This window comes from Actinia tenebrosa, unplaced genomic scaffold, assembly GCF_029948245.1.
Source record: "Actinia tenebrosa isolate PJP-AT-01 unplaced genomic scaffold, QUT_ActTen_1.0 PGA_scaffold3__52_contigs__length_22856419, whole genome shotgun sequence".
Classification (NCBI taxonomy): domain Eukaryota; kingdom Metazoa; phylum Cnidaria; class Anthozoa; order Actiniaria; family Actiniidae; genus Actinia; species Actinia tenebrosa.
Window position 1 is genome coordinate 16,324,520 of NW_028292580.1, and position 18,575 is coordinate 16,343,094.

The 18,575-nt window shown below is 40.9% G+C and overlaps 1 protein-coding gene across 1 annotated transcript; it reads left to right on the forward strand.

Moving 5' to 3' along the window:
- The first annotated feature begins 862 nt into the window (after positions 1-862).
- Positions 863-10,093, forward strand: LOC116305893 (uncharacterized). Its single transcript, XM_089035107.1, has 10 exons — positions 863-1,208; positions 2,233-2,532; positions 3,864-4,007; positions 4,600-4,779; positions 5,664-5,771; positions 6,228-6,436; positions 6,806-6,968; positions 7,507-8,168; positions 8,510-8,609; positions 9,085-10,093. The coding sequence occupies exons 1-10, from the start codon at positions 1,142-1,144 to the stop codon at positions 9,627-9,629; spliced, it is 2,478 nt and encodes an 825-aa protein (XP_088891233.1). The 5' UTR covers positions 863-1,141; the 3' UTR covers positions 9,630-10,093.
- The last annotated feature ends 8,482 nt before the right edge of the window (positions 10,094-18,575 follow it).

An 18,575-nucleotide genomic window follows, 5' to 3' on the forward strand; every position in this document is an offset into this window, starting at 1 on the left:
AGCCTCACATTCAAAAGAAGGGTCCATTGTGCATGCGCACTCATTAAAAAAAAAACTTCTGCTTTTTAACTCTCGACAAAGCCGCCCTTTCTGAATGAAGGTTAAGCAATGTCATTAACATTCTCAAGCTATTTTTTAAAAATCATCACGATGCAAAGCATTCAACAGCTAGTCACGCGTCAGAAACGTCTTGATAACGGTTTTCTTTGATATTCGTCCATGATATCGAATCCCGTGTCTTTAATAACACTAGATAACACTAGATTCAAATGCGATTAACCCACTTCCGACAGCAATAGTGGTGGTCATGGGTCTGTCTCTTATTGGCAAAAGTTGGTTCGACTACATCATTTGCAACAGGTGCCATCCTCGCAGATAACAATATTGACTAAAGGTCCAAAGTAACTGTTCAGAAATCCGAATCCATGAAAACTACTCTATTGTTTTGGTGATGTTTCGAAGTTTCTCAAAAGACGAGAAAAGGCGTGCAAAGGAAACAGGCTTAAAATATGAGATGGAAGCCGGGGTCAAAACGCCCGTTATAAGGAATTTAATAGCACGTATCATGTTATTAAAAAAATTACTGGCGTAAATCTTCTAAAACGATGGCTGTCGAAAGCAAAATATTTTTTCAAAATTACATACATGTTTTTTGAATTTTTAAAATAGTTTTTGGATAGCTTGCGGATGGTCTGTCCTTTTTCGATTCCGGTATTGAATGGATGGACCCGCTCAGATTTCCTTGGAAATTTGTACCTACGTCATAAAGGACCCATGCTGGGAAAATGCGTGCTCGAGAAACTCTTGTAAAAACTGTGGCCAGTAGCCAGCCGAACGGTACACAGTACAGACAGTACGCTCACGTGCCTAGACAACCCACCAAAAATATCTTCCGGCGAGCTCCCGGCCTAGTGGATGTTGAAGCACGAAACACAAAACCCAGAGGTCAAACGTGACACCAGAAAAATAATGAGCTGTCTCATTTGGCTTACCCAAATCCAGCTGAGCAACATTTCAATCCGATTCTTCATCTAATTGCTTTCTGATAAGCTAGGTTTAGGGAAAAGTCTCTTTCATACAAGTTAGATAATACGCAGAATTTATCTGAGGTTGTAGTTCAGCAGCTTCAGTCCACATTGTTATGGAGAGGTTGTTATTGATTTTGGGACTCTTGGTTGCGTCACGTTGTCTCATCGTTCGATCTGTTGGTGAGTAGGACGTCTTGTTACAACGTCAAACATTTGAGTCCATCTTCAAGGTTGCTATTGATATTACCCAATGTCTTGCAAAGAATAGAACGCGGTTTCCACGATATTTTCAGCAAAGACAAGTGACCTAGATTGGGACATAGTCATATAATAACAATAGTTAAACCCAAACCAATACCCATGAACTAACCCTAGGACATCTAAATCTAATAATAATTAATGCTTCCATGTACAAAGGACAATGGATACCTATTACCCATTTCCGTTATCTTAGTTGGTATTTTAGTTCGCAATAAAAGCGGTACATTGATTGACCTTACTGTGTAACCAATCTGATAGAAGCTATACATTTTAATAGTTATTTAGAGAAGTTCATATTTATAATCGAGATACTGTGTCTGGTTTATTTTTGTAAGCGCTCTCATGAAAGGTGGTTGAGTTCAAGACAGAGAAGGATTACAGCTCTCTGGTTTTCCCTCCCTTCTCTCAAATCAACCCTAACTACTTCAAACTTGTTAGAGCTGTGCTCCGGGATCATACATGCACTGTATAGTGGCTGCCAAAGGCGCCTTCACATGCTTTCAGTTCGACATCGTTGAGCTGCACCACTGCTGTACTTGCTGTACTTACCAACCAACCAACCAACCAACCAACCAACCAACCAACCAACCAACCAACCAACCAACCAACCAACCAACCAACCAACCAACCAACCAACCAACCAAACAAACAAACAAACAAACAAACAAACAAACAAACAAACAAACAAACAAACAAAATTATTTTACGTTAATTGCTCTGTTTTCCTAGCCCGAGGGTCTTCCATAAGACTTTGACATCGGATTTAATCAAAATTTTAAGTTTTTTTTTTTTTGCGGAGGGAAGAAAACCGGAGAATCCGGAGTGAAAAAACCACAACTCTACCAACGTATAATGGTGGGTCCACCGCGGTGAAAGACGATGCAATGGCAGCGCACATCACCCGTTGTTGCTCAAACTAACATGATCGAATACCTTGTTTTAGAATGGGAACCCTTGGGATGCTACAAAGATGCACCAAACCGCGCAATGCCAGATTTCTTTGGCCACGTCCAACTCGAAGCTAACAGCACTGATTACAAACACGTGTTTGAGCAATGCAACGTTAAAGCCGAACAAAAAGGGTACACCTACTTTGGTATACAGTATATGAAGGAGTGCTGGGGATCAACAAACGCAAGACTAACCTATAACAGACATGGGTGCAACAATAACTGTCAAGATGACGTAAATGGTTATGGCGGCGGTGGTGATTGGTCAAATTTCATTTATCGTGTCAAAGAAGGTATGTATATGTCAGGGTAGGGGTGCAGGGGTTTTGGACGATAACTTCCTAACTTTCCGTCCTTCATTTTGTCCCAATAGACCTCTTTACCTTGGTATGCAAATTACCATTTCAGACCGAGTGACATTCTCCTGAGAATTATTCTTTTATGACGAACATGTTAAAATATTTACACATGAAAGAATCAACTCCCAAGAGTGGCATCACATGGTCTGAAATGGGAAAACAAACGACGAAGGTAAAGAAGTCTATACTGATGTCATGAATGCGCCGTGCAGTAGAGGCTCGCGGGCAAGGGGTATGGTGTGTACTTTCTACACTGTCCATCTTTCCTATCGTACCAAAATTCCGATCAAACCCACTTCCCATAAATATCAGGTTACTAGAGTTGTTGTCATGAATGCGCCGTGCGGTATAGGCTTCCTGCGGGCATGGGGCATGGTGTATACTTTCTACACTGTCCATCCTTCCTAATGTACTAATACTCAGATATCGAAACCTCCTTCTATATATATGCAGGTTACTAGGGTTGATTTCGTTTGAATGTGCCTTGCGGTAAATTCAACGTCTAGGTCATGAGGTGCAAAGGGGATTAAATTTGACAAAAACCTCACTCAGTCGAAGTACATTTTGATTAGACGAACAGTGATCTTGCGCGTTGTAATTAGTTGACGGGCATCGTCAAGCGTGTACCGTAATCCTGTATTTTAAAGTGTGATAGTATTTTTTTTAAAGAGTTTTTTACAGTCAAATCTTGGTATAAATTTAATAGCCTATCACCAAAGGATTAGCGAGGAACTTGCCGAGATGCATGCTATATCAATATATTTTTGTTTTGTGTCAAGTTCACGATACACGATACTTACCAGAGTGCACTCTTGATCCGTCCTTGCTAATTCACATCTCTTTCTGTCAAGGGTTGGTAATCTACACCTCAAAAACTTGGCCTTAATATATTGACTATAAAAGCACTATGACTTAATTTTCTCTTCATTTGTCTTTTTATGCCGTTAAGTTTAATCGGCTGTTAACTAGACCTCTCAGAAAGGTGTTTTGACTTTCCTCCATCAAAATTGTTTTACAACGGAATCGACGGCTACACCCCAGGCCTAGGGCCAGGTTGTACGAAGCCTGGATAGCGCTATCCGGCGAATAATATAATTGCTTATCCAGTGGATAAGTCGATGTTGTTATCCAGTAAGTTTATCCATTGGACAAGATTTATCCGGCGGATAGCGCTACCCAGAACTCAGACGCCAAGAATTGACTAAAGTCAAGACATATATCATTGACACATACAGGAGTTCTAACAATGTATGTTGATTTGTTAGAATGGACAGAATGCATCGTAAAAGAGTGTGTTCAGTATAACATCGTGTTGGTTCCTGAGGTTGGCCCATTGTGTCCTCCCACAAATCGTTTAGTGTCGACAGGCAATATCACAAGACCTTGTCCTGATCCCAGTCAATGCGCTGGTAAGTGTTGGAACTGAAGGACTACTGTTTCTTTGGAGGGAGGGGGAAGGGGAGGGGGAGGGGGAGGGGAGGATGGGGATATAATGAGTAGAAAATGTTGGACATTAACAAGTGTCGAATGTATTCAAACCTTTTTATCGATGTAAAAGTTATGTTTATCTAATTTGGCGTCAATTTTCAGAGTGTATGACTATTATATCCTTGGAATATTGGAAATGAATAACGACAGAACAGCAGGAAAGTGACCACGATTTCAGAGAGAGTTACCTCCCAATTCTCCAGAGAGTTTCCGATTCTTCCATTACTCAGTTCAATAGTCCCCTTCACAGTTCCCTGCGCCATCTTAAAAGGTAGCCGTGCCTTTGAATCGAAGCGAGACGAACGGTGAGCTTGCAATGATGAAAGACCTTTTTAACACCTTGGACAATTATTCACACGTCTCTATCATTGCAAGGTCGCTTCGATGCAAAGGCACGGCTACCTTTTAAGATGGCGCAGGGGACTGTGAAGGGGACTATTCGAGCATTTCTAAATTTTTAATATTATTTCAATTCAAGAGTAAATCAAAAGCATGATTATTTTTGCATTGCAGTGAATGGCAACTGGACGGAATTCAGTGACTGGTCTGAGTGCAGTAAATCATGTGGTGGTGGTGTCCAGATACAAACACGTAACTGTACCAATCCTGCACCTGCTAATGCCGGTGATGACTGTGTTGGTCCTACTAACGAGACTCGAGTGTGTAATGAACAGGAATGCCAGCCCAAGCCTGGTATGTCGTGACATAGACCCCTCGTACTAAATCCCAACCTGGGGGTCAAAGCAATGAAAGCTTTTAACATACAAAATATTACAAGAAATGGATTTATTTTGTCTGACTCCAGATTGAGAATTAGTATAAGGGTTTGTATACACCTACGTTCCAAAACGCTGTCGGTTCGAGATGTGAAATCTGAGACCGAGTAAAACCCTGGAAATTGCAATAAATTCACAGTCGACCAACGTAGTTTTCTTTTAGATTGGAATATGAAGCATGACCTTTGAGTTGGAAACGTGATTTTTCGTATTTTATCCATAAAGCATTAAAGTACAGATCTCCGTCCGTCAACGTTTTTTTGAAATAGGTGTTGTATAGACAAGAAGTTGTATGCATAAATGTGACTAATGGTAAAGTGACGTGATGGTAAGACTGGGATGATTCAACTCAGTGCATCCACTAGTTTCAATATAGCATTATTTATAATTAATTGTGCCTGCGTTTCCCAAATTTCAAGTATTCGGCACACACGTGCACTCTCATTTGTAGCCCGGCGACTGTACAGCATTGATGACATTGATAACACAGTTATTGAACTGCTCATGCACTAGGCGTGACGTGCCCTCTTTCCAGTCCAGTCTAATGACTGCTTAAAGCTAAAGGTGCTCGGAGGTGCCGTGCCGCGCGATCAATGATTGATGCATGATTTCACGCGCAATGATTGGTTTGATGGATCGCTTTGAACATTTCATCGTGTGTCGTGTTTTCTTAAAGATTATTGTAAGTGATTGGCTGGCCACCGTTGAAAAATTACTACGGGCATCGACAAAATACAGTGACTGCCTGCAACATTTTGTTCAATATGCTTAAACTCGTACTACCACTTTGTTTGTCATCAGAACAATGTACCATTGATGACCTTATCAAGTTTGTTACTGCTGTTCTTCCTGCGGGGAGCGTAGAGTTGAATAATCAGATGATTGGTGCGCTACGACAAGTAGCTAAAGGTAAGCCTGCATGCCTCACATTAGCACTTCTTATCAGGAGAGTTTCATCATTAGAAGATATTCTATACAAATAATAATCGTGGCGTAAACGAAATAAATCAATCGGTGAACTAATATAAGAGCGCCTTTCGGGTTTCAAAAGCCTGCGCAGATTTTCATGAAATCCCTCTTAGCGTCACCAAACCGTTGCCCGCCAAGTTTCATGCTCACTTCCTAGTCAACCGGAAGTATAAATGATTTCTCTTTGGAATTCTGTTCGTTGAAGATTTCATTCAAAATATTGTCAGTAAAGTCAATTCATCCACAGGGAAGACAGACTTGATGGACCCAAAAAGAAGTTATTTACATGTCGCAGTCGTATTAGATTTTCCTAAACTCAAAAAGTCCTAACAGCAAGTGCGAATTGCTCGCCAAAAATTTATGTTATTTCGATTGTTTTTGTGTTTTCACTTCAAGGCATAGAAGCAGCAAAAGGGCTGCCATCACATCTGACACTGAACAAACCGGACCTCATTGGACGAATAAGGAAATCATTGGAGAAAAATGGGCGCATTTACGCACGTACCATGTTAGGATTCATCTTACAGAAACTAGAAGACTGTCATGGAACTGGTGATATTGTTATAAAAGAAATAAAAGACACGCTTGGAGAAGAAAAATTCAGAGTGAGTAAATCACTTTAACAAGTCGGGTGACTATTTCTTTTGAAGATGTCAATCATAAGACTTGTCTTAAGGTGGCTCCTAGCTGGCGTGCATTTCCGCATATAACTACGGCAGCTTATTCTTTGACTGTCTTTTAACCCACTTTGCAATTTATCAAAGTATTTTGATAAAGGATAGGAAAATAAGACCTTTGATTTGAACCATGCGAGTGAACGTACTTTGCAGCACGTTTTCAAAAACACATCCAACATATGGAAAGAAGTGGCAATGCGTGGTTAGTCATCAGTGACATAATGGATTAGATTTGCTATCGTTTCAAAGGGTTCATCTAAGTTATACAGTATAATCTTTTTTTTTACAACATTTCAGGATTTTCTTGCCGTCAATGGAGACGTGTCCCTTGTGTTTGTTATCGACACGACTGGAAGCATGACTCAAGAAATACCACAAGTCAGAAACCTTGTTCAAGCTGTTGCCAACTACAAAAGAAAAGGAAAAGTGAATGTAATAATCTCACCCTATAACGAACCTGGTAAGATTCACAGCGCAGTCACGTTGGAGATTCCGTATCTCTCCACCTGACTTTAAACGTTGAAGCAAGGAGAATGCACAATGCTATTGTTCAGGACTGACCTAGCCTCTCATACATGTGAAAACTCTTATATTTGTCCACATGAACAAGAGGCTAGTAAGTCCAGAACAATAGTTATTCAAATTGGTCGCCATTTCAATTTGGTGTATTTGTCTCGTATTCCCACGCTTGTTGCATGCGTCTCTCAAGCTCCACAGCGCTCGTGTTACATAAACCCGTGCGTCGTGCTCCTCCTCACACTTCTCTTGTGTTTTGCCAATCCCTTACTGTCCAAAAATCGACTCACTTTTCTCAGTATCTAATCATGTCTAAGAAATTTAAGTAAAGCATTGCGTCTTTCTGGCACAGATCTATAAGTGTGCTTCCATGCTTGGACTGCCAATCTTCGCGTGCTTTTCGTCTGTATCTAAAACGCGCTCGCAAAGGTTTTCTATTTCTCCAATTATTGACGTTATGAACCGCTCCTTGTTTCCTTAAGAATCTTACGCCGTTAAGACATTCAATCAAGGTGAACACCCAAAGACCTACTTGGACAGTCTTTCAGCATTCGGAGGAGGCGATTGCCGAGAACCTACATTCAAGGGAATTATCGAAGCCATTGACAAGGGAATACCATACACAGTCTCTCCTATGTACGTCTTTACCGACGCTCCTTCCAAGACCCTAGGACACTACACAAGCGACGACGCAATCGGATTATCCCTGGAATACATCATTTCCATCAACTTTTTCTTCAGTAAATATGGATGCTCGGACCCAAGCAAGGATACTGATTATAATTTCGCAGTTGAGGATACAGGTGGTGTAAAACTCTTTTTTCGATCGCCTTTATCTTTCGCGAAGACAGACGGATTAGTGAAGGCTGATATGGATGGCTCGGCGATTATTTCATCTGGGGGAGGACGTGGGGTGACTTTACCATCGCGTATCGAGTTTCCTGTGGACAGTAGCATACGAAGAATAATTGTGGCTGTTTCAGCAAGTTCGTACAATGGCTTGTTGAGCCTTATGGATCCTAGTGGAAACAACGCGCCAAATCTATTGAGATTGCACAAAGGGATGCTTTGGGTCATCGAGAATCCTGCTTATGGGACGTGGGCATTGGCTGCACAATCCAGTGTCAAAGATCTGGTTTATATGGTAAACGGTTTTATATCAGACTGACAGCAAACGTTGCATTGACATACATTAGTAATTTGTAGATCTCAAAAATATATTTCAATTTTGGTATTTTTGAGTGAACATTCTTCTAGAATGTAATTTTACTTTAAATTGTATTCTAGGCATAGAGAGGAAAAAGTGTGTAATTTGTTCGGAGGGGAGGGGATGACAATTTAGGGGGATCTGTCGCTCCTGTCCCCCACAATACGTTAATAATGCAACTTCACTTTCCACGAGACCAAGATTGGGGCCTCCGTCCCGGCTGTTATTGTAGCTTTTGCTACAAACATTAATGGTCATATCTCTTTTTTTCTTTACAGATTAAAGCAAGTGCTATTGCCAACATTGACTTTGATTTCATGTTTGTCAGGACTGTTCAGCCATCAGGCGAAAAACTCGAGATATCTAACCCTCTTAGAGGTAATATCATCTTGGCAGCGCCTTCACCTTCACCTTCAGCAAGTTCACATACCTCCTATACTGAACGCCCTGGGCCAATTAGCGCAGAAGTAAATACGCATTGTATTTGCAACGTGCATCAAAAACAAAAATGGCCGGACAATAAGCCTCTTTACCTTAGGCGTAATTTTCCCCCATTACAGACCACGTGCCATTCTCTAGAGAATAAGATTCTTTGTTTGAGTCGTATCCATATTCATGTAACTTCTCATGCGCAACCGGTAAACAGAGAAATGATACTGCAGGGGATGACATGTGGTCTGAAATAGGAAAAACATTACACCCAACGCCCTAAAGAAGTCTATTGCAAGTACACGACGATCAAAATAACTGGTTTGCGAGCACTTAGCACAATTCTAGGGTGTTACATGGTTCAGAACAAAATTGAGGGAAAATTGTTAAGACATTTCCATCATTCTTCATTTTTTTATTCCAGGGGAGAAAGCAACAGCCAAGATATTTATTCCACAAATGTGGCGACTCAACGAAGCATCGTTACGACTCGACCTTATCAACAGCGCACAAGCAAGCATCTTGCAATTAACACTGAATGACAGCACCATCACCTTCGACCTTCCTGTTGACCAGGCCTTCAAGATACGTCTAAATGGCAACACACGTGACGGGGAGTCATTCATGAGGACGTCACGTGTCATCAGACCGCAGGCCGCAGTTATCCGGGCTCAGATCCTTGAAGACATGCAGACCGTCAAGCGCGGTAAAATCTCGTACTTTCGCGCCTTAATCGATCACATGGCTGATAACGATATGGTTTTTACAGTGCAAGGTTCTTCATCTACACCAGGAGTATTCTTGACTATGAGGAGATCTGTTAGGGTCAGGAAGGGAAGACCAGGGTTTATTCCTGTGTTTGTTGTTACTCGACTCTTCGTATCTGCTGGTACTGTTGCTAAGATAAAGATAAGCGCAAAGAGCGAAGATGTTAACATTAATCTTTTAGCTAAAGTTATGGTTATCTGAAATGCCGCATGCAATTAACAGTGGCGGATCAAGGATTTTGCAACTGAGGAGGCCATCACTATCACTGGGGATGATAATTCAGTCCATTCTTTTTGGATAAAACTTCGCAAATATTTAACAAATCATTTAACAGTTCATATAAAATTTAACCAAACGAAATTCCCAATGTTAATCATATCATTCAAATAAAAAATCAGTAAAATTAAAAAAGGTAGAGTAAAGAGGATTGAGAAATCAATAGAATAACGTTCCTTGTGTTCACCTCTGGAGCTGAGTTCAAGACTGAATATTCATTGACTTATTCTGACAATCGAGATTGAAAATTGTTTGTAATAACCTTACCTTTCTTCTGACCATATACTAACTTGCTGAGAAGTATTACATTTTTATTTGCTTTTCGGATTTCCTTCTAAGTTTGAAACTTGAAAAAATGGTGGAAAATTTTATCATAACCATTAAATACATAAAACAAAAATTTTCTACCTTTTTTATTAAATAAAAAGGTACCTTCTCTAATCACTTGAATTTATTTTCAAAATCTATGAAAAGGGTAGGAGTAGAAGGGGAAAAAATTAAAATTCGGATTCGTAGATTCTAAATTCGGAATTTTACAAGAAAGTAGAATTGCCACAATCTGTCACTGATTCTTTTTCTATTGATACGCATGTTTATTTCTAACTAATAAAACTATTTGCCAACCGTTTAATTTCCCGCCGATTCCAAATTATCATTTTCCGCTAAAAAAGTCACGCGACTGATAGTTCTGTGACGTAAGATCCTTGGTTTCCAAGATATCACGGAACTCTACGGAACCACTTAAGAAACGGGTCCATATCATGTTCTTTATCATGATATGTGCGGAAAAAGGAACCAATTATCGGTTCCCTATATCATGAGCCTTTTACTCATAAAAATATGAATTCATTGCATTTTAGAGTATGTTGAATTATTGACCAGTATCATTTAGGTGATTTATATATCGAATATGCGGATAACATCGAAGTTTTTGCAAATTATCGTTGAAAATTTTCAGTATGATACAAAATGCGCACATTTTCTTGTATACATATACCTGTATTTCAATTTCTAAAAACTATTAAATGCGTATATAATGGGGTTTAGTCTCAACCATATTCTAAGTCAGTCAGTTAGTCAGCATCGTTAAAAATCATATCTAGCGAATTTTATTAGCGATACACATGAGCCTGATACAAATTCAAGGTCATAAATAAATTCAAACTAGCAGTGGATAATTTAAACCATATCTTAGTAAAATGATACGAAAGAATTCGTGCTTTCATGATGGAAATTAATACATAAATAATTTTATAATCTCTTTATACCTTTTGTGCAAGATACTACTGAATAAGTACATCGTTTCGAATACATCTGACAAACACGAGTGTGGGCATGAAATATCTCTGAGTTGAACGGTAAGTAGATGTTAGTCCGCTAAGTATCTCAAACATTTATCACAGTCTGTTTGCTCTTATTTTTGAATGTTTGAAAAATGATTCAGTACATCATTTTAATTATAAATCAAAATTCAATAACCTAAAAAAATTATAATTTCCGTGGATCGAATATTTATCGAAGTATCTAGATACCAGGCACCCGAGAACCAATACCCGGGAGTTTTTGATTAAAAAAAAAAAATCAAATAAACAGATCGGTAAGAGCATGATACCAAATGCACTCATTTCTTGACCCTCTTGTATCACACTCTCCAAGATTCACTTCTCCATTCCCATAACGGTGATGAATGCATTCGTTAGCGGGCTCAAAACCTACCACTCTCTCGTACTCCATCGCCAGCTATATTCTAATCCCATGCGTTGGTTGAATATCGTCCGTAAGAGCATGATACCAAATGCACTCATTTCTTGACCCTCTTGTATCACACTCTCAAGATTCATTCTCTATTCCCATAACGGTGATGAGTGCATTCAGGACCTACCACTCTCTTGTACTCCATCGCCAGCTATATTCCAATCCCATACATTGGTTGAATATCGTCCGTAAGAGCATGATACCAAATGCACTCATTTCTTGACCCTCTTGTATCACGCTCTCAAGATTCACTTTTCCATTCCCATAACGGTACTCAATGCATTCAGGACCTACCACTCTCTTGTACTCCATCGCCAGCTATATTCTAATCCCATGCGTTGGTTGAATATCGCCCATAAGAGCATGATACCAAATGCACTCATTTCTTGACCCTCTTGTATCACGCTCTCAAGATTCACTTTTCCGTTCCCATAACGATGATGAATGCATTCAGGACCTACCACTCTCTTGTACTCCATCGCCAGCTACATTCTAATCCCATGCGTTGGTTGAATATCGCCCGTAAGAGCATGATACCAAATGCACTCATTTCTTGACCCTCTTGTATCACGCTCTCAAGATTCACTTTTCCATTCCCATAACGGTACTCAATGCATTCAGGACCTACCACTCTCTTGTACTCCATCGCCAGCTATATTCCAATCCCATACATTGGTTGAATATCGCCCGTAAGAGCATGATACCAAATGCACTCATTTCTTGACCCTCTTGTATCACGCTCTTAAGATTCACTTTTCCATTCCCATAACAGTAATGAATGCATTCAGGACCAACCACTCTCTTGTACTCGATCGTCAGCTGTATTCCAATCCTACGAGCGCGGCTACCTCTGGAAGTTAACGTCATAGCCATTAACATATTGGAAATATAAACCTTCGTATCTCAAAGACCCGACATTCAAATGACACCATTTCAATTTGGTGTATTTGTCTCGTATTCCCACGCTTGCATGCGTCTCTCAATCTCCACAGCGCTCTTGTTGCATAAACCCGCGCGTCGTGCTCCTCCTCACACTTCACTCGTGTTCTGCCAATCCCTTAGTCCAAAAATTGACTCACTTTTCTCAGTATCTAATCAAGTCTAAGAAATTTAAGTAAAACATTGCGTCTCTCTGGCACATCTGTAAATGTGCTTCCAGCCTTGGACTACCAATCTTCGCGTGCTTTTCGTCTGTATGTAAAACGCGTTCGCAGACGTTTTCTATTTATATTTGAACCGTTCCTTTTTTCTTTAAGAATCTTACGCCATTAAGATATTCAATCAAGGTGAACACCCAAAGACCTACTTGGACAGTCTTTCAGCATTTTTGATTTTTGGAAATTCTTTGGTTCTCTTTTCCATTCTAAGAAAGGACAAGCTAATGACATTGTTCTACAAGAAAATAATGACTTTATTGTTTCAAGACGTGTTCGTGTTGGTGGGGAAATAGTTATGCCTCTTTAATCAAACAATCACTTCTCTAAGTATCTAATTACAACTGCGTAAGCTAATATTGTAACATCTCCCCTTTTATAATGTTTGAAATACATGGCTGGGATGATATAGAAAAATTTTAAAGATTTAAAAAATAAATGACCAAACAAAATGGCTGACTAAACTACGAAATGATTATATGGATATTAAAGTTCAACTGTAACAAAATCAATGTCCTATAAATGTTCGGTAGTCAAGTAAACCGATCAGGTTTCTTAACCACTCTCTGACTTCTTCGCAGTACAGGTGGATTGACCGCGGGTTCTGACGCAGGTAGAACTTGAGGTGTCCTTGCACTGTCTGCCTCTGGTGATGCTTGTGTGTCACTAGCTGGTTCTTTCGGTGCTTCGTCGACGGGCTTTAAAAGCTGTCTGTTTCGGCGAAGTAACTCTCCGTTCGACTCAACTAGGTATGACCTGTCTGAGAGTTTCTCTTTACAGTTCCCTACTTCCCAGGGCTTGCCTCTCTGGTTTGGCGCTACTCTTACTTCTTGGCCTATTTCTAGGTCTGGTAGGACCTTTACATGTCTGTCGTAGTGACTTTTGGCTTTCTGGCGCTTAAGGTGGATTTTGGTTGTCACACCTTCCGCTACTTTGGGATACAGAAGGTTAGTTGCTATGGGGACTAGTGTCTTTGTTCTCCTAGACATCAAGCGCTGTACTGGGCTGCTCTGCATTCCTTGAGTGGGGGTATTCCGATAATCTAGCAAGGCTAACCACGGATCTTTACGGTCTTGCATGGCTTTCTTGAGCAGGCTCTTGGCTACTTTCACTGCTGATTCCGCCTTTCCATTTGACTTTGGGTGGTATGGCGATGAGGTGACATGTTTGAACTCCCAGTCTCTTGCGAATTCAGCAAACTCGTTGCTGACGTATTGAGGCCCGTTGTCGGATACCAGCACATCGGGTATCCCATGTCGACTGAACTGTTCCTTCAGAAACTTGGTAATGGATGCTGAGGTTGTATCTTTCAGAGGACTTATTTCTATGTAGTCTGAGTAGTAATCTACCAAGACTATATAGTCTCTGTTCTGCAGCGTGAAAAGATCTGTGCCTAGTCTGCTCCAAGGTCTGTCGGGTATTTCGTGCGACTGCATTGGCATGCTGGGGTTACTTGGTTGATATTCTGAGCACACATGACAAGCCTTTACTGCATTTTCGATGTCGTGGTTCATTGCTGGCCAGTAAACGCGATCTCGTGCTTTCCTTGCACACGCCTCGATTCCTTGATGACTTGAGTGTAACCTCGCGACTACTTCAGATCTGAGGGCTCGAGGTATGATGATGCGTTGATTCTTGAATAAGATGCCGTTGTGGAGTGTCAGTTCCTCTCGGAAATGCCAGTAGTCTCTGATAGCTACTGGTACTTTGTCACGTACGTCAGGCCATCCTATTAGTATAGTATTCTTAAGTGACTGCATTGTAGGGTCTTGCTCTGTGGCTTTTTGTAGTTGCGCTAACCTTTCACTTGTGACCTTTACATTGTCGAGGGGGTTGATTCCTTCTAGTTCTAGCGCAAACACTTGGAACTCGTCTCCAGGTTCTCCTTGGTCTGCGAGGAAGGCTCGTGAGAGGTGATCTGCCACGTACATTTGTTGTCCTGGCTTGTAAGTTACGTTCAGGTTGTATCGCTGTAGGCGTAATATCATCCTCTGTAACCTGCTGGGTGCTGCTAACAAGGATTTCTTGAAGATCGCTTGCAAAGGTTTGTGGTCTGATTCTACTGTTATCAGCTCTCTCCGTGTGATGTACTGGCTGAACTTTGCACAAGCGAAGACGATTGCAAGACATTCTTTTTCGATTTGTGCGTAGCGTTGCTCAACTGGTGTGAGAGTTCGGGATGCAAACGCTACTGGTTGGCCGTTTTGAAGCAAGGTTGCTCCGAGGCCTTTCTCACTAGCATCACATTGGATAGTGACTTCTTCGCTCATGTCATAGTACTTGAGTACTGGATGCGCAATCACGAGTTGTTTAACTTCTGAGAAGGCTTTGTCGTGCTGGCGTGACCACACAAATCTTGCATTCTTTGTGGTTAGTTCACGAAGAGGCAGTGCGACTTCTGATAGTCGAGGGAGAAACTTGGAGAGATAATTTACAAAGCCTAGTAGGCTGAGTGTCTCTTGCTTGTTGGTAGGCTTTGGCATTTCGGTCACTGCTTTGACCTTATCTGGATCTGGCTTGAGTCCGGTGGATGACAAGATGTGTCCCATGAACTTCACTTCTTTTCTCCGCATGATGAGCTTCTTGCTGTTCAGCTTTAAGTTGATCTGTCTTGCTCTCTTGAGCAGACGTAGCAGATTTTCGTCATGGTTTTTGTTGGCTTCTGCTAATGTGTCACCGTAACCGACCACTAACATATCGTCGCGGAGCACTTCCACGCCTTCTAGGTCTCCCAGTCGCTCGTGTAGGGTGCTTTCGAATTCCTCTGGGGCTGAGCTGACGCCAAAAGGCATGCGTAGATATCTGTAACGGCCAAATGGGGTCCAAAAGGTTGTAAGCTTACTGCTAGCTTCGTCCAAACCGATTTGGTAGAACCCATCCTTTGCGTCTAACGTTGTGAAGACTTTGGCCTTGCCGAGTCTGGGTAGCATCTCGTCCATCGTAGGCATTTGGTATTTGGGTCGTTTGATCGCTTTGTTTAGATCTTTGGGATCCAAACAGATTCGTATCTTTCCAGGTTTGGCTACAACGACCATGCTGCTGATCCATTCGGTGGGTTCTGTCTCTTTGACGATGATTTTCCTTTTCTCGAGTTCAGCTAACTTTGTTTTGACTTCCTGGCGAAGCGTAACTGCGATTCTTCTAGGCGCGTGTTGAACTGGCGTGACATCTGGGTCAACTGCGATTGTAGCGTTACCAATGTTTCCCAATCCTTCGAAGACGTCTCGAAAATCTTTTAAGATACTTTCTTTAGTTAGGGGCAGAGTTCCGGTTTCTTGAACCGCGTGGACTTGATGATCGATGTTTAACTTGATTAGATCTAATTGTTGGCATGTCTCGGCTGATAAAATTGGTTTGTGGTTTCCGTTGACAACCTGAAATTTGAAGCAATGTTTTTCGTTGACCTTAAGTGTCACTTCACCTAATGTTTCCATGACTGATCCATCAAACAATCGTAGTTTGACATTGCTTTGCTTGAGCGTCGGATTACCGTCTTGGTTGATGATTGCTACATCCTTGTGGCTGATTACGTTACAGGTCGCTCCTGTGTCTAGTTGGCAGTCCAAATCCGTTTTATAACTGGAATTGGTGTTCATAAACTCAAGCTTTGCAAAAAGCTGCTTGCCCTTCGTTTTCACCGAACCAACTTCTTCAATCTTCAACGTGAATTCGTCGGATGAGTATTCTCCTTCTTCTGATTCTCCTGATTCAGCTGTCATCACTTTGACATTGCTTGACCTCGATTTACACACAGACGCGAAATGGTTTTGTTTCTTGCACGTTTTGCATTCACGGCCATAGGCGGGGCAGTCTTCTAACTTGTGTTTCTGAGAACCACCACAGCGGTAGCACTTGTAACTGCTCGTTCGTCGACTTGTAGTTCGTTTACTGTCCTCGCTTGGCGTTCTGTGGGAACGTCTGTTGTTGTACTTGTCACTTGGCTTGCTTGGAGATTTAGGCTTCCGTTCTCGTATTTCATTGATTTCTTCGTTATTTGTCTTATCCACTAGACTCATGGCTTTTAACTGACTGCTAGCTAATTCACTTGAGCGGCAAATGTTGAGGGCTTTGTTGAGATCTAGACTGTCCTCTTTTAAAAGACGTAGTTTTGTTGCGTGTTCTCGTATACCAAGAACGAGTCGATCCCTGATAAGCTCTTCCGTTAACGGACCAAACTGACATGATGAAGCGCATTTTCTAAGGCGATTTACGTAGCTATCTACGGTTTCTTCTGGGCCTTGAGTACAGCTGTTGAACAGATATCGTTCGTACACCACGTTGCGCTTTGGTTTGAAGTAGGCTTCTAGCGCGTTTAAGCATGTGTTTACGTCGTTCTTTTCTTCGTCACTTAACTTGAGATTAAGGAATATTTGCAGACATTCCTTCCCCATTACAGAGCGAAACGTTGCTAGTCGTATCTTTGGGTCTTGCTGGTACAGTCCGGTTGCGACTTCGTAGTCCTCCCACTGTTGTTTAAAGAAGTCCCAATTGTTTACTTGATCTCCTTTGGTATTCATCGGCGTTGGTACCGGAAAATGCGACGTGAATATTGGTCCTCGTGGACCGCTGCTGGTCGAAGCTTCCTCCTTACTTGACATATTACTTCTTCAATGCCTCGGCAGTAGGAACTTGACGGTTTTTTCAGCTACTTTGGAAGCGTTATTTCCAATTTATTTCTGACACCATGTTTCAAGACGTGTTCGTGTTGGTGGGGAAATAGTTATGCCTCTTTAATCAAACAATCACTTCTCTAAGTATCTAATTACAACTGCGTAAGCTAATATTGTAACATTTATCACTGATAAGTCTACTATTGCAAAATTATTTAATGATTATTTCACTAGTATTTGTGAGAATTTCCCTTTGCCTAGCAATGAAGTATATGGTACGGGTTTTTCAAACCATCCCAGTATCTGCACTATAAATAATTGTATGTTAGGAGTTAATAATCAGAATAATCAGTTTAGCTTTCATACCACTTGTGCTTCTACTATTACTGATATAGTGCTTTCTCTTTCTTCATCAAAGTCGTCAGGTTATGATAACATTCCTATTCGCCTAGTTAAAGATAGTATTCCTGTTATTTCTCGAGTTATCTCTAATTTATTTAATTATGCTATTATGACATGTACTTTCCCTACTTGTTGGAAGTTGGGTCAGGTCACACCTATATATAAAAAGGGCATTGAATATTCGAAGGGTAACTATCGACCCATTACTACCTTAGCTGCCTTTGGTAATATCTTTGAACGAGTCATTGCAGGTCAGTTAAATAATTTCTTTTGTGACAAGCTGTCCCAGTTTTTGTCAGCTTATCGTAAGCATTATAGCTGCGAGACTACTTTGCTTAATTTATTAGAAGAGTTTAGGAGTGGTCTGGACAAGCAGCATTTTGCATCTATTATTGGTATTGATTTGTCCAAGGCATTTGACAGCTTGCCACATGACTTACTTCTAGCTAAACTTGCTGCTTATGGTTTATCCTTTAATAGTTGTTCACTTATAGTGAATTATCTTACGGATCGTTTTCAGAGAGTTAAATTGGGTGACCAGTTTTCTGATTGGAGCCCACTTATCAGAGGAATTCCTCAAGGGTCTGTATTAGGCCCTCTCCTCTTCAATATTTTCCTCAATGATTTGTTATTATCTGAGCTTCAGTCTAAGGTTAGTTCATATGCTGATGATACCCAGATCTTTGATGTTAGTAATGATGTTTCTCTACTACATAGGCATCTGCAGTCTGATCTTCTCACTGCTCATTCGTGGTTCTGCTCCAACGGCCTCATGATGAATCCTGATAAATGTACTACCATGTGGCTAGGCAAGAACAAGGGCATAAACACACCTTGTTTTTCCATTGGTAGTGAGGTGGTCAGTCTTGCAGATGATGTCAAGTTACTAGGTGTAACTATCGATAGAGATTTAAAATTCAGCAAACACATTACAGAGATAGCACGGAAGG

Coding starts and splice junctions, on each gene's coding strand:
- LOC116305893 (XM_089035107.1), top strand. CDS start 1,142: ATGGAGAGGTTGTTATTGATTTTGGGACTCTTGGTTGCGTCACGTTGT. Junction 6,969..7,506: donor CTCACCCTATAACGAACCTG/GTAAGATTCACA, acceptor TGTTTCCTTAAG/AATCTTACGCCGTTAAGACA. Junction 8,610..9,084: donor GATATCTAACCCTCTTAGAG/GTAATATCATCT, acceptor TTTTTATTCCAG/GGGAGAAAGCAACAGCCAAG.